This window comes from Tursiops truncatus, chromosome 3 (assembly GCF_011762595.2).
Source record: "Tursiops truncatus isolate mTurTru1 chromosome 3, mTurTru1.mat.Y, whole genome shotgun sequence".
NCBI lineage: Eukaryota > Metazoa > Chordata > Mammalia > Artiodactyla > Delphinidae > Tursiops > Tursiops truncatus.
The window spans coordinates 158,077,773-158,100,005 of record NC_047036.1 but is presented as its reverse complement, the minus strand read 5'-3'; the positions used below and the strand labels follow the sequence as shown (position 1 = coordinate 158,100,005).

The 22,233-nt window shown below is 52.0% G+C and overlaps 2 protein-coding genes and 1 long non-coding RNA gene across 9 annotated transcripts in view; 1 reads left to right on the top strand and 2 right to left on the bottom strand.

The window, feature by feature from the left end:
* The window catches only part of AP1M1 (adaptor related protein complex 1 subunit mu 1), a 29,843-nt gene extending 18,386 nt beyond the window's left edge, over nt 1-11,457 (bottom strand). For 3 of the 6 annotated variants that reach the window (XR_004525983.2, XR_004525984.2, XR_012331032.1), the window contains exons 1-5: nt 11,278-11,457; nt 5,486-5,642; nt 2,936-3,003; nt 1,070-1,200; nt 81-228 (exon numbers count right to left, since the gene is read on the bottom strand). Coding sequence is in view for 3 of the 6 variants with exons in the window: in XM_033853809.2 (XP_033709700.1) it covers nt 81-228; nt 1,070-1,200; nt 2,936-3,003; nt 5,486-5,642; nt 11,278-11,319 (546 nt within the window). In the remaining 3 variants the exon portion in view is untranslated. Of the gene's footprint in view, nt 1-80; nt 229-1,069; nt 1,201-2,432; nt 2,874-2,935; nt 3,004-5,485; nt 5,643-5,757; nt 5,912-11,277 lie in introns of those variants that run through there. The other 3 variants (XM_033853809.2, XM_073802986.1, XM_033853807.2) reach the window with 3 other exon arrangements.
* LOC117311687 (uncharacterized) lies at nt 11,390-21,861 on the top strand. 2 transcript variants are annotated; one of them, XR_004525985.2, is made up of 4 exons: nt 11,390-11,516; nt 18,310-18,378; nt 18,489-18,539; nt 21,656-21,861. It is a non-coding gene; the product is annotated as an uncharacterized lncRNA (long non-coding RNA). The 2 variants fall into 2 exon arrangements; XR_012331034.1 differs by lacking the exon at nt 11,390-11,516 and adding an exon at nt 21,438-21,552 and having other exon boundaries at nt 14,779-18,539.
* Nucleotides 14,521-19,227, bottom strand: FAM32A (family with sequence similarity 32 member A). The gene is made up of 4 exons (XM_019951199.3): nt 19,087-19,227; nt 18,855-18,996; nt 15,092-15,145; nt 14,521-14,782 (listed from the first exon to the last, which is right to left on the bottom strand). Exons 1-4 carry the CDS (start codon nt 19,158-19,160, stop codon nt 14,714-14,716), a joined length of 339 nt encoding a protein of 112 aa, XP_019806758.1. The 5' UTR covers nt 19,161-19,227; the 3' UTR covers nt 14,521-14,713.
* Nucleotides 21,862-22,233: the final 372 nt, after the last annotated feature.

The following is a 22,233-nucleotide window of genomic DNA, read 5'->3' as shown; positions in this document are numbered from 1 at the left end:
TTGCTAGTTTTAAAAGTAGAGCTGCTTTTATTTCCAATCATGGAGAAGATAAAATTTAAAAAAAAGAAAAGGAAGCCTACCAGGAGATTGACGGACTCAATGACGTCCAAGAACACCTCGTTCTTCCGGTACTTGATGCCCTCAGAGCGCCAGGACACTGCGTTGGTGACGGTGGCTGGGGGCCGTGGGGCCCCTGTTTCCAACTTGTGGCCTTCCTGAGTTATGTACCTGTGGGCCCGGGCTCACAGTTAAGCAGCTCAGGCACAGACATTCTTCAAAACAGCCCCTCCCTGTAGCAGGCGCCAGGAAAGGCAGGCTCTGGTTTCACCTGAGGCTGTTTAACACAAGAATATCTTACGATTTCCAAAGCCTCCAACAAACTCTTCAGTTACAGTGAGTGCAGAGTGGTCACTTTTAGGGAGCCAAGGAGACAGCGTTGGTGAGGAAAACAAGAAGTGGGCATGAAGTGCTTCCCCTGCTGGGGGTGCAGAAGGGACCAACCTCCTAGGGGTGTAACCTGGTGACCCTGATTCCACTTGGGGAACAACAGATGTGAGATGTGCTGAAGTTCATGTGGCTTCTCTGAGTGTCCCTCTGCTCCCCTGTAAAATGGGAAGACAGCACCCCTGACTGTGAATGGAGTGAAAAAAGCGCTTGCACAGGGCCTGGTTCACAGGAAGTGCTTAATCCACGGTGACTGTTACTTGATGGGCAGGATTCCAAAGGAGGGAGATTTGTCATCATAGCTTCATTTATGACAATAAAAACAAAGGCAGGTGACTCCCTAATAACAAGCCATTTAGCACACTTCTGTGGATGGAAATGAAGACCTCGCAACAGGAAAAATGCTCATGCTACGCACGGATGCTGCGTGGAAAAAGGACCCACAACTGTCCCAGTGACTTAGTAAACTTCTGGTGCGGCTGGAGACAGGGCAGGGGGACCAACAACATGAACATACGTTTGCTTCCTCCACCTCCAAACCTGCTGACGACATCAATGTTGTGACATCACCCAGGAGGGGCCTGACCCCTGCCCCCCATCCCCAGGCCCCATCCCACCCACTCACTCCTGCAGGATCTTGCTGTCTGTGGTCTGGGGGTAGCCGAAGTCCATGAGCTCATCCAGCAGCTCGTAGATGATGACGAAGTTGTCGCGGATACTCTCCTCTTCCAGCTCCTTGAAATATTCCGAAAATACCTGTGGTGTTGCGTGGGGGGCAGATCGTTGAGAGGAAGGACGAGGACGGGATGAACGCTTGCACAAGTTCATTTGCCCTTCGTGCCCTGAGGCCCCTGCTAACAGCCCTTTTGTCCACGAGCTGCATTTGCCCGTTTCCCAGAGTGCTATGGACGAGGCCTTGGGCTCAGGGAATGTGGGCAGGAGGACAGCAGTGGCCACCTATGAGGCAGGAACCAGGCTGGGGGAGTACAGGCGTCAGGCCTGGTCAGAAGCCCCACCCCAGCGGGCCCACTCTCCTCCCCTCCCTGACAGACACTCCCAGGCCTGGGGCCCCTTCCCATCTTCTCTTTAATCCTGACTGTAACTATCACCCTTTGCCTCTGAGCCAGGAGTGACTCAGGTGAGGGACAAGAACCACTGTGGAGGGGACAAGTGGCTCTTCCAGCCTCCTCTGGCCTCCCTGAACTCCAGTCTGTACAGCTGTGCCTGCAGACGAATCTGCCCCATTTCAACAGAAAATTAAGAGGATCAAAGCAGGGATGCCAAAGGAGACAAAGGGAAGAGGAGCTTGGTCGAAGCTCTTTCATGAGCACAAACACTGAAGCAGAAAGGCAATGCCACACACTTCAGGGAGGAGAACCTTCCTCCTTCCCGCTTCCCCGTCTCCACACCCCAGGACTGCAACCGCTGGGCCTCTCCTCTGAAATCACAGGCAGCGCAGCCCGGCCTGCAACAGCTCTGGAATGCAGGCCTACTCCTCAGCCTGCACCCGGGGCCTCCCCGGGGGACATGCTGCTCTCCTGCCCCCATGTCCTCACTGCCCACACCAGCCTGTTCCCCAGCGTCTGGCATAGATGGCTCCTGATCGGGCTGCACAGGGCATCATCTGAGGGATGAAAGTTTTCCTGGGCCCACCCCAGGCCTCCTGGGCCCATCACCCGCTTTCTTCAACCCCACAGCCCCCACTTTGGCCGCGCCCCTCCATCTGTCTCCTGGAAATCCGCCTGGCCTCCCAGCTGCCTTCAAGTGCTTTTTCTACTCAGCAGCCAGAGATGATCTTACCTCGAACCAGGTCTTGTCAGTCTCCTGCTTAGTGCCCTCCACCACCTCTCGCGAGACTTGGAATGAAATCTGAACTCCTCACTAGGCCCTGTACATCCCGCCCCTGCCCACCCCGCCCATCCCTATGGTCTAGCCCTGTCACCTTGCTGATAGCAGCCCCACACTCTGTCCCGAGCACACTGGCCCACCTGATGTTCCCTGACTGCACCACGTGCACTCCCCCGCCAGGGCCTTTGCATGTGCTGCTCTCTGCCTCCCCAGCTGTCAGCTGGGCCTGCTGTGTGTCACCTCTCTCCAAGGTAGGGCCTCAGGCCTCTGTGTTTAGGCCCCGCCCCCACAAGATTCCGAACAGAACTTGGCTCCGCCCTCCTCCTGCTTTTCCCACCTTCCTAATCTCTGACTCATCTGGTTACCCTCCACCCTTCCACAGCCAGCTAGGGGGCATACCTGTCCCTCTTGGAGTCATGGCGCACCTGGCCTGAGCCCCACCTCCCGTTCGCTTTCCTCTCTTCACCAGGCAGAGGGGCAACTAAGGCCACAGAATCCCACTCACGGATCACGTGGAGCTCCCCCATCTCACTTCTGGGGTTCCAGCTCCAAACTCCCTAGGGATGCTGCAGCCCTCGGGAGGCTGGTATGGGGAGGCACACTGCAGTGCCAGGGTGACGGATTCCCCTGTGGCTCAACTCACCTGCACCACCTTGTAGAGGAAGGAGAACACCAGTGACACGCACGCGTTCTTCTTAGAGGTGGCGACCACTGCATGGCGGCTGCAGTCAAGGAGCGGTCAGAGGCCTGGGCTGCCACCCCACAGACCCCAGTTCACTGCATGTTTTGGAGCCACCCCAAGCCATGACTTGGCCCTCAGCGGGTTACCGACCTCCTGGTCTGAGCTGGGCCTGGGACACAGCAGTTACAGCCAGAGGAGGTCCCGGCTCCCAGGGAGCGCTCAGCTGACAGAGGGGCAGCAGGGGGCACAGGGAACCCACCCCAGCTGCTGGGTAGCGGGGGCTGCCCTGAGGAGGTGATGCCTGAGCTGAGGGCTGAAGCCCAGGGTGTGGTAGAGGGCACTTCAGGTGGGACGAGCAGCCTGGGGCAGGAGGAGGTAGTGTGGGTCATCCAGGAGCGGAAAGCAGGAGCACAGTCGGCCCTTCTCCAAAGCCCATCGCTTACGTGACCCTCCTGAGGTCCAGGGCTCCCCAGGCAGGCTCCGGCGGAAGCAGCCGGGGCCAATTCTAGCTCAAGCCTTTCTTTGAGCCTTTGCCCCTGAAGCAAACCTTTTGAATGAAGCCTCCATTTTCTCACTAGTATGATGGGGGCCTGAGAGTGGATTTACTGAGGTGATGTATGTAAAGTGTCTGGCACACTTCCTCTGATGGGCAGGGGGGGGCGGGGGGGACGGCGGTGGGGGTCGGGGTATGTCCTCACCTCTTGGGGTCAGTGTATACTGGGCACTTCCTGTTCCTCTTTCCTTAAAGGGCCTCAAGCCACGCAGGGAGGCCAGTTCCTGTGCACTGCGCCCTGGCCATTCACAAGCCTGTGCCACTCCAGTGCCAAGCTGTGAGCTCTGGGAGGGAGAAAGGGACTGCCTCTACCTCACTTCCTGCCTCAGCTGGCCCAGCGCAGGGCCCCAGGACATGGAGCTGGGCCAGTCAAAGGAGTGCTGGCTTCCCACCTCTAGTCCGGGCAACATGCCATCCAGGTGCTCTCTAAGGAGGGGCAGAGGGTACCTCTGACCCTCATGGCTGGGCCTTGCTGGAAACTGCCACCTGACAATGGAACTCAGGCTGGAACTCAGGCAGGGTGTGCTGGGCACTGGCACCCAGAGGGGCAAGCCCTCGATGTCTCCTCCCTGGCTGCCCATGCGTGAGACACTGGGGCCCAACTGGAAACTGGTCTGACGGCTCCTGCTGCGCTGACACAACTGCCCCTCCCTCCTCTCCATACCCGGGCAACCACTGCCCAGACCCAGGGCAGCTTCCAAGATAGCCAACTCTTGGCTCACAGGCCACCTACCATACTCTACAGAGCTGCCCCTGAGGCCTTCCAGAGAGGTGTGAAGAAACAGAGGCACGATGAAGGGAGCCAGACCTCAGGGCACTGGGTGAAGGTCCCAGGCCAACACCTCCCGCCCTGTAACATGTACACAAATCACTAGGGATGGCCTTGCTACAATGCAGATTCTGACCCAGCAAGGCTGCATGGCATCTGGGATTCTGCATTTCCAAAAGGCTCCCAGGGGATGCTCGGGCCCGTGGACCACACCTGCACTAGCGAGGTCCTGTGTGTCTCCATGAACACGGGAAAGGGGAGAGAACCCACGTCTGCTGGGTGTGATGCATCTGCACCAGCTCAACGGACCCTAACAGTCCTGCTCGCACCGGACTGTGGGAAGGTGAGGACTTGCCTCCAGTCACATAGCTACTGGAGCTTGGGTCTGAACAGGGCTGTGTGCTGCAAAGCCACGCCCTTCTTGCAGCAGTGCGGATACCAGAATGTGCCTGACCAAAGCCATGGGGGGCTGGTCAGACCTCACGGATGGGAACTGGCTCAGCCAGGTCTCCACATGAGCCTGAGCACGGGGGGCTCTGAGATCTGGGCCGGGTTGGGAGGAATCTCTCCCCTCCTCTGTATCCCACCACCCTTCATGATCCAGGCCACCGCCCTGCCCACCTCCGCCTCCCCACCCCTCCCTATGGCCACTTCTGATCCCTGAAGTCTGGCATCCACTCAGCAGCCAGAGACTTTCAGAAAATGCAAACGTGCCCGTGTCACCCCTCTGCCTGAAACCTTCCGAAGACTTCCCAACACACTTAAGGTGATTTCCTATGAGGCCTTGCAGTGCACACCCTGCTGACCACTTGGGCCCTGCTCCTACCATGCAACCCCCTCCAGGGCTCGTCACCCCCCACTACAGCTTCGGAATGAGACTTCGCCTGGGCTAGTGCTCCTCGTGCCGGCCAACTCCCGTGGCTGGCAGACACCTGGCCTTCCTGCAGGTCTCCTCCAGGATGTCACTTCCTCAGGGAACCCTTCCTGGCTCCCTGGACCTCTGTCACACTGGTCATCCTTGGGCAGCAGGGAGCTCCAGAAAGACAGGGCTGTGCCTCATGCGCCCCACTGGCCTGAGCCAGCCCTGGGTCAGCCGAGTCAGGGGCTGGCAGCCCTCAGTTGCACGTGTGTGTGAATGCACACACATGTCCACAAGGGGCCCCCTGGGAGCCCCCTAGCCAAGGGATACGATACAGGTTGTTGTGCTTGATCCACATGAAGCGGACTCCCCCATGGGCCAGGATAGGTGACAGCATCCCCTCCTCCTCTTTCTCCATCAGGATGGGCATGAAGTGCTCCACCTCCGACATGTCCACGTCACCGCGGTAGTTCCGGCAGATGAGCACCTGGGTGGAGGTGGAAGACGGGGAAGACACTTTCATCTTGAGTTCCACTAGCTGGATGGCTGGGGTGGCGGGTGAGACGCACCAGCTTCCTTCCCTCCAGGGACCCCAAACACACCTGTCCATCAAAGGGCCATCTGATCTCCATCCCCCAGGGGATTCCTCAAGGAAAGCATTTCGCCAAGTGAACTTCCACAGGGGCCAGTGGGAATCTTCCCAGAGGGAGCATGGAGGGGGGCTATGGGGCAAGAGTCCAGGACCGCGTCACTCGGGAGATGCCAGGTTAAACAATGTCCCATAGGCTCTCATTGCAGATCTTCTCAGAGCCTTTCTGTGCTAATGAGCCCTGCTCTTCTGTCTGTGTCAGGAGAGGGACACTGCTAAGTGTTCACATCTACCAGAACCTGCCTGTGGCCTGAAGAGAAGCTCTTCTCCTCATCTCTCTCTCACGGCCTGTGGGTTTGGATGTGAAGCATCACTGCCGATAGGAAAGGAAAATGGGACAACCACTGTGGTAAAGTTTGACAGGTTCTCAGAAACTTCTAATCCAGCTTATAACCCAGCCATTACTCTCTTAGGTATTCACCCAAGAGAAAGGAACCATACGTCCACATGAAGATGCATGCATGGATGTTCACAGCAGCTTATTTTAAATAGACTCAGGCTGGCGAGAATGCCAACGTCTTCAACAGGTGAATGGAGACATAAACTGTCCAGCCACACCATGGAACACTCCTCAGCTATGAAAAGGAATGACTACTGACACTGGCAACAGCATGAGAGAATCTCAGGATCACTGAGCCGAGTGAAAGAAACCAGACAATGAAGAACATATCTACGTGATTCCACTGAAATAAATAAATCCTGGGAAATGGTAACAGAAAACACATCAGTGGCTGCCTGGGGACAGGCTGGATACAGACGGGTGTGAGGAAGCTTTAGGGGGTGATAGAATATGTGTTTATGGTTTCCTGGGTATACACAATGACTGAACTCATCAAACTATATGCTTTAAATAAACACAGTCTGTTACATGGAAGTTACACCTCCCTGAAGGAATGAAAAAGGAGGTGTGAAGCTATGCCATTCTGAGCAAGGCCCCATTTGGAGATGCCGCCTAGAGCTGCTGCCACTCTTGTGTGTCCATGAGGACAGCTGGCAGTATAACTCAGTCATATGCTGAGAATGACACCACAGAGCTGACCAGCCTGGGAGCCGCCTGCCTCAGAACCTGTAGTTTCATAAGATACATTGTCTTACTCTTACAAGCCAGAGAGAGAGAGACAGAGAGACAGAGAGAGAGAGAGAGAGAGAGAGAGAGAGAGAGAGAGAGCGCGCGCGCAGGCGAGTGAGCAGGCGAGAGAGAACCTTCCTTTTCTAGTTTCTCCTTTGTGGCCTATGGGCAAGGGACCCTGTGCCCTCACTGCTGTTCAGAAGGCCTCTTAGAGACTCAGCACCCAGTGGGTGAGCTTATGGGTACCTGGACCAGGCCCTGGCACAGGGATTCCCACATACCCTCTCATATATTCTTTGCCAGGAGTATATATTGCCTCATATACTCCCCCCACCATGAAGCAGGACTGATATTTTTAAAGAGATGGACAGTGATGTCCAGAGAGGTGGCACCACCTGCCTGAGGTCACACAGCGAACAAAGGTGAGCCAGGATTCTAACCCCACTTCTCACTCCCTTCAGGGCCACTTCTGCTTGATAAATATTGCTTTCCTGGGCTTCCCAAGCCCACCTTCTACCCCATGTATCCAATTTTGGGGGATGCCACAGGCATGGAGTCCCCGGGCCCCCAGTGTGTTCAAAGGAAAGAGCAGGGAGCAATTTATTTTGCTCACCTTCATCACCAAGGCTGCAGAGAGGTCCACTCATTCATACCGTCTACCATACATCATGCTGGGCCTGGAGACACAGGGGTGACCAAGACAAACAGGGTCCCTGCACTGAGACAGCTGGTCAGGGGGAAATGAGAGACTCTGCAAGGGTATGACCTTCAAACTGAGGCCTGAGGGGACAGGCAGGATAGAAGCAGAGGGACCAGTGTGGCTAAAGCCATGGGGTTAAGGGTGCAGCCCATGTGGGCACACCTAGGAGCACTGGTTAGGTAGAGTAGGGGCAGCCTCGGAGCTCAGGCTGCAGGTCAGGACAAAGGCAGGAGACAGGACAGATTGGAGGGAGGCAGGCAACGAGGGGACAATCCTCAACCCTTGGTGCTGATCCTGACCCCACAATTCCTTCCTCGCAGACAGTGAGACAGGCGTTCTTAAACAGAATCAGATCAGATTGCTTCTTGTTTAAACTGCTGCTACCCCAGCCTCCCCTCATACAGAACAAACTGCAAGTCCATCCCCATGGCATGTCTTCACAGCCCCTCCAATGCCTCTCCATCCATGCTCCCCAGACTCACCCCATTCCAGCCATCCTGGTCAGCACCCTAGCTCTCTCTAAGCAATCTACATTTGCTCCTGCCTCAGGGACTTTGCACTTGCAGTTCCCTCTGCCCAGAATGCCCTGGCCTAGATCTTCTCGGTTCTTAGACCTGAGCTCAGATGGCACCTCCTCCAAGAAGTCTTCCCTGCTCACCCTGGCTAAGATCATATCCTGCCCCTTTCCACTCCCAAGCCCACTTCACCTTCACTGCCCACATCACCACTGCATTATATATTCATATCCTCATTTATCATCTGTCGCTTCTACCAGAGTCTAACACTCCCTGAGAACAGTGACCACTTTCGTCTCGTTTACGGCTGTGTCCCAGCACCCACAACAGAGCCTGGCCCATAGTAGCTGCTCAGTGAAGTCTGTGCAGTGAACATGGCAGTGAGGAAAAGGAGGCCAGGATAATGCCCATGTCTCCAATGTGGGCAGCTGCATGGATAGTGGTGTCAATCACTGAGATGGGGAGAGAGAGCAGGGCTGGCAGGCGGCAGGGAGCTCATCTGGGGAAATGCCAAGTTTGCGGTGGCCGTGAGACCTCCAAGGTGTCCTGGAGGCCTGTGGATCTCCAGATAAGTGCTCTGGACTTTGGAACAAATTTGAGAGTCATTGGCACAGTGACATAAATCAAAGTCTGCCTCAAGGAGAGCAACAGTACGGGAGGCACGCCAGGCCCAAGCACGAGGAGCTGACGTCCAAGGGGAGGGCAGAAGATGAGGGGCAGCAGTCAGTGAGAGAAACGGGGAAAACAGAGAGCACAGCAACCTCGAGGCCAACAGAAGCCTGCTGAGGAGGAGCATAGTAGTGGTGTCAGAAGCTGCAAAGAAGCAAGAAAGATAAGGGCAGAGAGATATCCATGGAGGGCTTTCTATCAGCTGAATGTGGCCCCGCTGGTTTCCTTGGTGATCAGAGGCTCTGGCTGGCAGGCAGATATGCGGTTGTGAATTTCCTGACTTTATTTTTTATTAAATGAAGTCTGCGCAGAAGGCAAACTTTCAAAACATGAGGTCCATGGGGAGTGGAATAATAAATGGTGTGATGGTCACTGAGGATGGGAGGCAAACCCACAGCTGCCTCAGGAGCTTCCTGAAAGGCACGTATAATCATACTTCTTCCAGGCTATTGTCTCCTATGGTGGCTGTTCCTTCTTGGGATCAAAGTGGTTCCCTCTGTCCTGCTCTCCCATCTGGACATCCTCAACACCCACGGCCCTCTTGGTATCATCCTCCAGGCTCCAGCATTACCCAGGACTTTTGGCTTGCCAGCGCCAGCGGGCCCACTGTGACACCTCCTCGTTCACCTGACTGCCACCTGGTCACCTTCCCAGCTCTGGCATCTCCCTCCTCCAGGAAGCCTTCGTAAACACTTCTCCTCCCGCCAGCCCAAACTGAGGCTGGGTAACTGCATTACCTGGGGCCTTGTCCTTGTGGCTAATGGGATCTGACCATTTGGATCCATGTGTCTGCTTGGATCTGTCAGCTTCCATGCACCTCCCCTACCGGAGCTCAAGGTCCGTGGGGACTAACATGGCCTGTGGACCATGGGTGGTGCTGAGCCTGCCTGGTGTGTCTGCTCACCGAGTTCACACACTCGCCCTAGGTCATGCAGCTGAGCAGCAGAGACAGGTTTTGAGCTCAGCCCTAACTCCTCAGTCACAGAGCGATGGTCCGCACTGGAATTGGTGCCTACTAGGTGCTCATGAAATGTTTGCTGAAGAAATGAGTGATCTGAGTAGGCAGCCTGTAGGACCTCTGGTGACACAGTGGCCAGGGAGGAAACAAGAACACGTGCTACAAAGACTTGGGGAACACTGCACCCTCCCAGCCCCTGGTGTGCCCTGTGTCTTTCTTTGCCTCCAAGAAGGTTGAAGAAGGGAGCCTAGTACTGGGTCTCACTAGCTGTTGACTTTGGGTGGCATCCAAGGCAGGCAACCCACTTAAGGGACTCTGGGAAAGTGCTGGGGGTGGGGAATGGAGCAGCAAGGGACAGTCACTTCACCTCTTCACTCCCTGCTGCTTCTGAGCTAACTCCTGCCCACTTCACCTAGGCCCGACACCGGTGTTTCTTTCACTCACTGATGTGGGGCTTGTTTAATATTGTTGGTTCTGCCCTATTCTTGTTACTCCCCAATGCAAGAGGTCTCTTGGCTTCTAGCTGGGATGGACTTGGGGGAAGGCAGCAGGTCACTTCTGAAAAGTTTTGAGATCCCTCCTTTATGAAGCTTTCCCAAAAACCCCTGGGAAAGGCACCCAAGGCCTAGTTATGTCCAATTCCTCCTTCATGTCTCAGCCGGGTTTGTCACTCCCCCTGGGCAGCCCTTCCTGACCCCCAGCAGAGGCTGACTCTCCCTATTATATCATCACTGCTCCACCACTGCAATTTATATTTATTTGTGCTTTTTGAGATCAGTGTCCCTCTACCACCAGATTTTGAGCTCCAGAAGGACAGGGACTGATTTCTGATTTTGCTCCCCAAAGGCAGCCCAAAGCTTAGCACCCTGCCTGGCACTTAGTAGGTGCTCCTCAAATATCAGCTGAATGAACAATTGATTCTGGGTTCAACTCCTAGACCTGCCACTTCTCTGTGACCGGTGTGACCTTGGGCAGATTGCATCGCCTCTCTGTGCCTCAGTTTCTCCCTCTGTTAAATGGCACTCCCACCACCCACTTCACCTGACCCTTGTAACTCAATGTCACAGTGAACGTTAAGAAATCCCTACAGGGACTGGCACAGAAAAATCGCTGAATAAACATAAGCTGCTGCGCTCCCAGAGGGCGGGACTGGCCCGAGGGCACACTGTCCCCGCAACGCCTCACCACCTCTGGTCAAGGGTCGTGCAGCCCCTCGGCGCCAGGCCTGGCTTCCAAGCGGGCTGCGGCCAGCGCTCCCCGGCCCCCACGGAGGCCTGGGCCGCCAGCCCACAGGGGTGGGGGATGAGGGTCTTGCAGCCGGTTACCTGGCAACGGCGGCAGCCCACTGCGTTATCTAGCAACGAGGCAGGGCTAACGCGGACCTAAGACCTCTTCCTGGATACTTAGCAACAGGGTGGAGGCCTCAGGTTCTGCCAAACGGCTTCCTTGCCTAAAACCAGGATGACTCCCATTGGCCGGTTAACTAGCAACAGGGTGGGTCCCCATGGGGCGAGGCCCCCGCCAGTTGCCTGGCAACGCGGAAGGTGGGGCGCCCTCGGTACCTTGCCCTTCAGGTCCAGCACGTAGACGGCACTGGCGGACATGGTGGCTGCGGAAAGCCTCGGCACTGGCCGAGGGCGGCGGCGACAGCGGGGACTGCCAGGCGGTGAGCCAGGCCGGGTGCGCCCCGCGACAGTTCGTTTCCACTTCCGGTCCGGGGAACCTCGCGCGGACCGTTAGGTCCGGCCGGGAACGAGCTGCCAAGAATGCGCCGGCGCAGGGCGCAGGGTGCGCAGGCGCAGTAAGTCCAATGCGCCCTAACTTCCCGTTCCTCCCTCAAGCATCCCGGAAGTAAGCCGAGAGGGGCGGGGCGGGGCCGGGCCGACTGAGGCAGGGCACTCTAGCTGCCTGACTGGGCGAAGCCCCTGCAGCTGAAAACCCCACTTTGTGGGCCAAGTTAGGTAAGAGATCCTTGTGGTTGAACCCACCTGGGGCCCAGCCGTATGGAACTCATAGCCTGGTGGGGAAGTCGAAAACAAATATACAGTCACCAACTGTGATACCCTTTATAGGGAGGGGTAAGGTGGTGGTTACTTGGAAAGAAGTTAAACTCTCTGGCAATTGAGCCGTAGCAACAGTCAGTTCCTGTCACCTGTCAGTGTCAACGTTTGTCAGTGGACAAGTGTTTCAGTTTATTGCCTGAAATGATCTCCTGAAAGCCACACCCCACTGAACCTAGGCAAAAAGCAGGTGATTTATTTCTGTAGTTAGTGGTCACTGTGGGTAATGCAAACTGTGACCCTAATTAATCTAATTGAATTATATCTCATTTGCTTTTATGAATACTCGGCCTTTGGAGAAATGCCTGCATTCTGTCCCAATGAACCATCACAGTGCCCTGGGCCCAGTCCTGCAGTATCAGAACCATTTACCCAGGCTGCTTGCCTCTCTCTTCTTTTATCTTCTCTACTACCTCCACTTGGGGTTTTCAAAGACAGTTTTAGCAACTCTGTGGTTATACATCCTCTACTTGGGGTAGAGATGTAAATGCAAGAAAATCCAGAGAAGAAAACTGGAATCTTTAAAGGTTATCAAGTGAATCCTGGGCTGGAAGAATTCTTCCACAAAGCAGCCAACTGAGGCTTTTTGACATCAACTCTCTCTCAAGAAATCCTACCGTGCCTAGCCTCATACCTTGCCCAATTTACTGCAGTGTTTTAGAAAAACATGTCTTTTTTCTAACTACAAAACTGTACATCTCACTGAAGAAAAACTGAGGAAATGCCAAAAAGCATAAGGCAAAAAGAAAAGCCACCCAGGAGAGGCAACCCTTTCCATTATGGAGGATTTCTTTTCAGGCTTGCTGTGGGCATTTTAAATGTTTAATACAGTATCGGGGGGCTAGGAGGACAAAAGTCTTTTGAGGAAACAAAGACTTCCAAGTGCCAACAGTACTGTCACAGTAAACACTGTTTACACATAAGTTACTTGTAACCTCCTTTTCTCCATATGCGAAGGAATTTGAATCATATCTGAATTTCATTCTTGGCAGTTAATGCATAAGTCAGATTTGACCTCTGTGACGTCTCAGAAAAGACCATACAGATTGTGCTAGACCAGAGTTTTTCAAACTTTGCTGCATGCTGGGGTCACCTGGGGAGCTCTGAAAAATCTCATGACGGAACCCCACCCCAGGTAGCATCAGTAGTTCTTAATGCTCCCCAGGAGAGCCTAACTTACAGATTTTGAGAACCACTGTGGTAGACTGTAAGTGATGGCCCTCAATAAACCACATCTTGTGATGTTCGTGCCCTGTGTAATTCCCTCCCAGAGTGGGTCTGGCAATGACTTGTGTTGGCGATGGAACAGGTTATGTAAAGGGAGATTCTGGAGGATGGTCTGGCCCCAGGCAAGTCAATGTAACTTACACACGAACTAAACTACATCTCGTGGAGCAGAACCATCCAGCTGAATGAGCATGGTCAATACACAGAATTGTGAGAGAGAAATTCCACTGTTTTCAGTCACTCAGTTTTGGAGCGATCTGATGGGCAGGGAGAATTGGAGTAGCTGTCTTCCCCACTACTGAAGCAGGCTTTTCACAGCGCCACCGCATCATGCTCACAGACCCCAACTGCTGACTCATGGATGGCAAAGGCCTGAAAGTGCCTTTCTACCAGTCAGTGGGGGAATCCACTGCAAGGAGCCATGCTAACCAGAGAGTATGTCACCTCCTTTAGGTGGGTTGCAAACCCCAGGTGGAAACACATGTCATCTAATTTTCTCCAAATTGAGGGAGAATAGTTGTTTTGTGGTACGCACATTCTTTGTGTGTGATAATCCTAAAGGCAGTGTTTCTAGTGGTAGTCAAACAGCCTGTCATTATGATACTCAGACTCACAGTTAGTAACTTTTTTTTGTTTTATTCTGCATTTCACATATGACAGTCCCAAACCCAACACATGGTTTTGTTTTCTGCCTTTCTTATTCTCTCCGCACCTATGTCAACACATTTTTTCCCAACAGCATATGCAATCTGATCCTTATCTGGTGGGTATACAGAGGCCTTCAAAGATCCTGGCTCTCCAGCACGGGAACCTGAGTCCTTCCTTTTGACTACACTCACGTCTGTCTGTGCTGGGGGTCTGCCTCGGTCCCATCACCCTCGAGATGTCCTTAGGCCAGTAACGCCAAACATGTTATGTGCCAACTCTGAACAAATACGGGGGGCTGCTTGGAGCCCAGGGTTGAAGGTAAGATGGCAGGCTGTGCCTGGGTTCCATCACAAAGAATGCTGTGCCTGACTGGCAATGCCTGCCACGGCAACACCCACTAGACATGTCTGGAATGGGGATATATTGGGAGAAGAGGCTACATGCTGGCCACAGGTTTAGAAAGGGACAAGGTGTACGTTCCATCCTTGCCTTAGGTGGTTGTTCTGTTTCCCAGGCTGTGCTGTCTCACTGGCCAGAAGGCTGAGGGGGCAGACTGAAGACCATAGCTGCAAGTGGCTTCCCCAACCCCTGGATGGGAGAGCATAAGCCCCAATCTAGAGGGAGCTTGAAGGGCAGCCTGTGCAGGGCCCTACAGGGGTGTACATGCTGCAGGCCATGCTGGCATTAGCTCCTTGTCCTCTGGAGTCGGTTTCATCCAGGCAAAGCCAGCTGGCTGGCTGTCAAAGAGTCAGATACAACTTGGGGGTAAAACCACTTTTCCATGGCACTTACACAGAAATAACCTTAATCTCTGGATACGCTTTCCAAACTAAAAATGTTTCTCTTCTATGTGCTACTGAGAAATCAAAATAGAGTAAAAGGACGGTCTTATTTTAATCAAGTTCCAGAATGAGGACATACAGTTTTGAAAAGCACTGTCTCAGCAGATGATGCAAGGATGTGTGTAAAAGAATGTTTCTAGAAAATACCAAAGGCGCCAAATATAACCCCAACTTTGCCTTCTGCTTCTCCTTGATGCCACTCCATACCCCAGGAGGGGAGGCTACTTTGTCCAGCTGACTTTGGGAATGTCATAGTGCTCCGTGAGTGTGTCCAGGTGTCTGTTGAAGTCCTGGAAAAGCCGAGGAGAAAGCCCATGTCAGCACAGACCCAAGCAGGGCACTAGGGATATGCAGCACTGCCCACTCCCACTTCTCCACATCCTGTCTCTCCTCAGTGAGCCCCTTCCTCTCAAAGCCACCCTGCCAGGCATTATAGATGCCTGAACCCTGGCCTTGCCCTTATATGACCCTGGGGAGGTTGGGTAAACCCCCCCCCCCCCCCCCACCAACACTCCAATGGCTCCTCTACCAGGCTCCTAGCCTCTGGGCCCAGCCTGGTCCCTACATGGCTCAGTCTCCCCCACCAGCACATGACTTACCTCTACTCTCTGCTTGTGGGTTTTGGATGCTTTCTTCAGGATCCTTTCCATTTGCTGAAGAGAGGAGAGAAATGGAGGTGAGTCACATGCCTGATGCAGCCCAGGCCAGCACACGATGGAAGAGGAGAGCCCCCAGCCAGCCTGGCTCTCACACTTAGAATGGCTGGAGGTCTCAGGGTGAACACCTCGCCCCTCCCTCAACTCCACTCAGGTGGGTCCAGCAGGGATGCCTGACCATAACACACCCCGGTGGGAACTCACATCAGCTGCCCTTTGGTCTGAGTGGTGGGAAACGTCCTAGCACTGACTTAAGGAGAGAGACTCCGCTGGGAGCTGTACATGTGCTTCCTGCATCCTTGGGCAACTGACTGCATTCCCAGTTTGCAGAAAAAGAAAGCCTCAGAAGGGGTCTGAGGAAGGATAATAAATGAGGAAGGTAAAGAGCCTGACACAGAGTAGGTGCTTGAGTGACAGGACACAGAGCCAAGAGGGTTACAAGACCCAGATGGCCTTGACAAGTATGATGCTGGAACATGCACCCTGTACCACCATGACCTACCCTCATGCTTAACACCAATTATACCTGGTATGAGGTGAGAGCATGGGATGCAGAGCCACGCAGACCTGGGGCCGCACCTGGCTCCACACTTACTAGCTGGGTGACTGTGGCCGACTCACTTTGGTGCCCACCCCCGCCATGAACCGAGCTGCCTGGTACTGGTGCCCTGGTGCAGTCCTCTGTCGCACTGACTCTGGGTTGGTCCTGTGACACGGTTTACTTAACAGAATGCAGTGCCAGTGCTGGGCTGAAGCTGTAAGGAGACCTAGCAGGTTTTGCCTTGTGTTCTTGGAAGCTAGCCACCATTCGGGAAGTCTGATGACCTTGCTGCAAAGAAAGGACCTGGAGAATGAGATGACATGTGGGGAGGGAGGCCATAGAGGAGCAATGAGGCACCAGACACGTGATGGTGAAGCCATCTTGGATTTCCAGCCCAGATGGGCCTCCAGCCCCAGCTGCCATCTGACTGCACCAGGTTCCAAGGGAGGCCAGCAGAAGAACCAGCCAGCTAAGCCCAGGCAACCCACAAAAGCATGAGATATACTGTAGACTGCCCCTCCCTTTCCCTCCTCTTTCCTTTGCTGCCTCTTCATCTCCCTCTATGTCCAGTCAGCTCCCACCTGGCTGACACTCCCTCTCCCTCTGAAGTATCTGCCTTGTCCATCCCTGCCCCTTCCTGCTGCTGTGAGCCCACGTGAGGCCCGTGTCTCCTCACGAGAGGCCACACTGACTTGAGCAGCTGTCACCAATGCCAGGCACTTTGGGGGGCTCTGCCCTCCCTCTTCTCACTCCACGCACCAAGTTCAGAGGGCGTCATGGGTGCTGTTGTAAACCCCACTTCACAGACAAGAGAGAATGAGGACCAGAGTGCACAGTGGGTGATGGGGCTGGAAATGCCAAGCTCTGATCCTTTCCACCAGGCTGGAGCCTTCCTTCCAGCTGTCCAGCCTATAAAGCCCACTGTGCTCAATCCAACACTCTTCCACAAGGGAATCTGCATTTCCCAACTGCACCTCGCTTTGTCCACACCTGCTCCCTTCTCTCTCATCCATCTCATGTACCTCCCTCTCTTCCCCTCTCTTTCTCTCTCTCTCTTCCTGCCCCCCTCTCTCCCTCCGCTGGGTCAAACCAAACCCTCAGGAGGATTTCTGGTATTCATTGCCAACAACGAAAACTTCACCTTGACCTTCTACCCTCCAGCTAGAGGCCCATTTCTCCATTCCCTTTGACAGCAAATCTCCCAAGATTAATTTCTAATCCTTGTCTCCATCTCTGCCTTTCCCTGCCCCCACTTGGATCCACTCTAATCAGCCTTTCCTCCTTCTCATACCAAATACCAGCTAAGGGCTCTGAGTGCTCACCCGCCTAGACCTCCTGCCAGCATATGACACAATTGATCACGTCTTCCTTCTTGAAACACTTTCTCCACTTGGCTCCTAAGGACACACTCTCTCCTGGTATCCCTCCGTCCTGTGCTCCTTTGCAATTTCTTTTCTGCCACCCTCTGATCACCAGGGGTCAGATCCTAGACCTCCTCTGTCACTATCCTTCCTCAAAGGATCTCATGCAGTCCCCAGAGCAATTCCCCAATGTTGATCTGGGCCTAGACCTTTCCTCTAAACTGCAGAGTCAGGTATCGAACTGTCCATGAGAATTCTCCACTTGGGTTTCTAACAGGCACCTCAAATTTAACTTTTAAAACGAAGATCTTGATTCCCCCCACTTTAGAAACCTGCTTTACTTACAGTCCTTCCTGTTTCAGTAAAACAGCACCTTCATTCACCCAGCTTCTCCCACCAAAAATCTTGGTCATCCTTGATTCCTTTTTCCCAGCCCACACCCAGCCCATCAGCTAATCTGGCTGTTCTTCCTTCAAAACCTATCCCAAACCCGATACATTCCATCACCTCCACTATTGCTGCCCTACTCTGAGGGGCCATTATTAGTCACTCTGATGGTTGCATGAGCCTCTCCCCCTCTCCACCCCAACTCCAGCAGTAAAATCCCAGCCCTGCCTCTGACTATAATCTTAAGGAACGGGCTTGAGCGCATTCACTTGTTAAATCCTCTCCACCTATAAGGTTGGGACTTGAGTCCCACTTTACAGATGAAGAAATTAAGGTGTGGGAGGTGAGCCAACTTGTCCAGAGTTACACCACCAACAGTGGTAGAGACAGAATGGGACGCAGGTCTGTCGTGTCAAAGCCAGTAAGTCTCTCTCTCTCTCTCTCTCTCCTTTTTCTCTCCTATGACTCAATTAGGCCTGGGAGTAACGAGTTAACTTTTTCCTGACGTTACTGGACCAAATCACCAAGACCACCATTAGCGTTTCTCAGCCTGGGCACTACTGATATGTTGGGCCAGATCAATCTTTGCTCTGGGGGACACTGTCTCAAGCCCTTCAGGATGTTGAGCAGCATCCCTGCCCACCCCCGCCCCACCCAAGCTGTAACAAACAAAAATGTCTCTAAACATTGCCAAATGTCTTCTTGGGGGTGGAGGTGGGGGACAAAATGGCCCCCAGTTGAGAACCACTGACCTAGACTGATTATTCCCCCCAAACGTAATGGGCTGAACGTATCTATCCTACGCTGACCTCTCCTACCCTTCACCACCCAAATTTATTAAGTATTTTATATTAAGAGAAATCATTTTTCAGAGCCTGAACATACAACGTATTTGAAGCCGCCAAAGTCGTCATGGGAACACTTCGTGGTGACCTACAGCGGTAAGTATGCCCATTTAATGTCAACAGCTAATATCCATTGAGCACTGACTTTATGCCAGACTGAGCGCCATTTGCCCGCGTTACCTCATCCAAAGTTCCATCCCTCTTAGGAGAAAGCATGATCCTGACCCCTACATGTGTGGAAACTGAGGCATCAAGAGGTGAGTCACTGACCAGTGTTACGGGTCAAACGAGCGACAGCGCTGGAATCCAAAGCCGGGTCTCTAGCTCTCCCCTCTGCAGTCCAATCCGGCCAGAATACCTTCTTGTCCTCGGAGCTCCCCCACCGTGGACTCTTACTCTCTTACTCACGCAGCATCTTCTCCCCGGAATTAAGGTCCTCACTGACCGCTTGCCCTCCCCGGAGCGTTCTGGGGTAGACCCCGGTTACGGGTCTCCGGGTCCTGCCTCTGAATCCACCCCAGGAGACCCAGGCCATCGATGCGGGACATCCCTAGGCTTCCCACCCGCCTTACCCGCTTCTCCTGCATCTTCTCGAAGGCCGCCTGGGCCGGTGTCCGCTTGTCCAGGCCGCGCCGCTTCTCCTCCTCGTTCTTTTTGCTTGTTCCCATCGCTTCCAGCAGTTTCGCCTTGTCTTTGTCCTTCTTTTTCTTCTTCCTGGGAGGGGAGACGGGGTAACGGCGGGTCAGAGGGCTACGCTCCGGGGTCTCAGGAAGATGCTCAAAGGGACAGCCTCTCGGGACTCACCGCTTAGTCACTCCGAGCTCTGCCACGCCTTTCAGCTTCAGGGGCGCCTTCTGGACCTGCTCGTAGGCCTCCATGGCGCTCGGCTAACGTCCGGAACGTAAAAAGGCCACACTTCCCGATTTTCACCCGAACGCCCGCCTTCCTTCCTTTTGATTGGCCGATCTAGGCTGTGCGCATGCGTAGTTGCACCTGGACGTGGGCCACACTTCCGGGTTCAGGGCGGGACTTAGAGAGTCAAGCGCGTCCCCACCTTCTGCATCCTGTTTCCTGCCACACTTCCGGCTTTGGCGCCCACTTCCAATTTCCCCCGCCTTGGGCACCTAGATCTGGGAAGCCTTTTTGACAAAGCACCGGTTTCCTAAAACCCAACGTTTTATTGAGTGTTTTGCGCGTTATTTGAATGTTCTGTTCTCCTTTATTGCCATATTTTGAGGATTCAATAGATAACCTAATTTTGTAAGCCTAATAAGTACTCCTTAGTTTTTCAGCTTTTGGTAAATGACGGTAGTATGTGAAATATATGTTCGTGGTATTTAAAATAAAAATCGATTTCATTGAGGTACAATTTATAAAGAGTAAAATGCACCCATTTAAATTGTAGCCTTCCACGAGTGTAGTCACATTTATACACCTATGTAATCACCTTCAGAATCAAGATAAAGAACATTCCTTCACCCCCAAATTCCTTTGTTCCTCTTTACAGTTAATTCTTCCATCCCTTTCCCCAGGTAACTCCAAATTTGTTTTTTCTCACTATAGGTCATAATGGTCTTTTTTTAAAGTTTCATATAGGTGGAATCATAAACCATGTGTTCTCTTGAGTTAGAGTACTTGCACTGGGCATAGTGTGTTTGAGATTCTGCCTGTTGTTGGGTATAACAGTACTGCATTTTTATTGGTAAGTGTTATTCCGTTGTAACTGAGTAGGACCCTTCCTGGAACACACCCTCCCCCACCCACTCACCCACCATGTCTTCTGCCTGCCTCTCGTTTGTAGAAGAGCTTTAGCCTCCTAGGCTGTCCCCAAGTTCCAAAGTGTAAATTTAATCAGAGAAGTGAAACCATGGAGAAAGAAAGGAAGACAAAGTAATAATAGTTCAGCCATTAAATAAAGTCAAGGGGACTTGCCTGGTGGTCCAGTGGCTAAGACTCTGTGCCCCCAATGCAGGGAACCTGGATTCGATCCGTGGTTGGGGAACTAGATCCTGCATGCATGCCGCAACTAAGACTCCGCATGCCGCTACTAAGACCCAGCATAGCCAAAATAAATACTTAAAAAACAAAACCAAAGTCAAGGACATTCAGTTCCTCCTCAAGGGCTACAGATAATATTCTGAGCCATACCCTTTGAGGGTTTCCCCACCAGGTAGAAGAAGTTAACTGTATGCTGACCACAAGCACATAGATCCCAGACCTGTTGGAACCAGAAGATTGACGATGTTGACTCCCAAATGCCTCCTGACCAACCAATCAGAAGAAGATCCATGAGCTGATCACATACCCCACAATCTCCCTTCCTCACACTGTCATTAAAAATCTTTCCCTGAAAGCCTTTAGGGAGTTCAGGCCTTTTAAGCACTAGCCACCTGGACTCCTTGCTTGGCACCCTGCAATAAACACTACACTTTCCTTCACCACAGTCCAGTGTCAGTAAGTTGGCTTTACTGCACACAAGCAAGCGACCCAAGTTTGGTTCGGTAACACAATTATATATAAATGTATTCAACTTGCTTATCCACTCCCCTGTGGATAGATATCTGGGTTGTTTCCAGTTTGTTGCTATAATGAACAGAGCTTCTGTGAACGTAGTATATATCTTTGTATGGACATATTTCTCACTTCTCTTGGGCTCACTCCAGATGCCTTTGCTTCTTGAGGTAGAATTGTAGCAAGATTTGGTTTTCCTCAGAATAAAATGTTGATTCTCAGCCACTCTGGCTTTGAGGCTGTGTTAAGAGAAAATAGTTGCAGAAGGTGTACCAAAAAACCTGATCTAATAGTGTCATAACACTTGGGACTCCAGTGAGTTGGGCTTTTAATTCCCTGATATCACAAGTAATTTGTTTGTTGAATAAGCAGAACTATTGTCATAACCAAAACACAGTTCTATCTTTGTTCCCTTCCATTCTTTTAAACGTTATATTTTTCAATGTGGATCATCTTCCTCTGCCCTGGATGAAAATGCTGTCAGCCCCATGTCTCTCCTCTCATTTTTTCATGGGACATAGAGGAAACTCACTTTATGTAGTAAATAAGCCTCGAATCAATAAATGGAAAGACCTCAAATGGAGTCACTTATACTAAGTGCCACATCACCAACTGAGACTTAATTACAGTTTTGGCTTTTCCAGAAATGGAATCTCAAAGTAGTCAATCAGGAATTGCCTGGTTAGCACTAGTTGGGTCATCTGCCTGATAGACTCCTACCATTCCCTAAAGAAAAGTAACCTTGCAATAACCAACCAGGTAAGTATCATAAAACATAAAATTTACCATTGTAACCACTTTAAATTGTACCACTCATCAACATTAAATGCATTCACAATGCTGTGTATCTATCTTTTTTCAGATTACAAAAGATATACAAACATTAATTGTGGAATACGTAATAGAAAAAAATACAGAGAAACCCAAAGAAGACAGTAGAAATCGCTCCCATCCAGAAAAAAAAATCTGTTAGTGTTTTGATTTCTATTTCAGTCTATTATTATTTATAATTTAAAAAAATAAAAATGGGATCTTATTCTATACTTGCTTTGTCACTGACCCTTGCCCCATGAGAATACTGTGACTGCTTTCATGTATTGAGTTAAAAATTTTATCATTGGGATTTTAACACTGAGAGAAACAGGGAAGAAGCCCCAAATCTCCCATAATCCTTTGCTGACATTAAGATATATGTATAAATCCACATGTTCTGTGTAAGAAAACCACACAGTAAAAAAAATGGTTAAAAGAAAGAAAGAAAAAGGAAAGCGAAAAAGTAGAAGCTTCCCTTCTCACCTCCTTCCAAAGCGATTAACAAGTTCATTTTGATTCTTTGCAGCCCAAAATGTGTATATGCCAACATATATATATGTATATATATATATATATATATATATATATATATATATATATCTCTTTGAGATGTTCTTTTATTTCTGC

Coding starts and splice junctions, on each gene's coding strand:
- FAM32A (XM_019951199.3), bottom strand. CDS start 19,160: ATGGAGGCCTACGAGCAGGTCCAGAAGGCGCCCCTGAAGCTGAAAGGC. Junction 18,997..19,086: donor GAGCTCGGAGTGACTAAGCG/GTGAGTCCCGAG, acceptor CTCCCCTCCCAG/GAAGAAGAAAAAGAAGGACA. Junction 15,146..18,854: donor AGAAGATGCAGGAGAAGCGG/GTAAGGCGGGTG, acceptor TCCTCTCTTCAG/CAAATGGAAAGGATCCTGAA.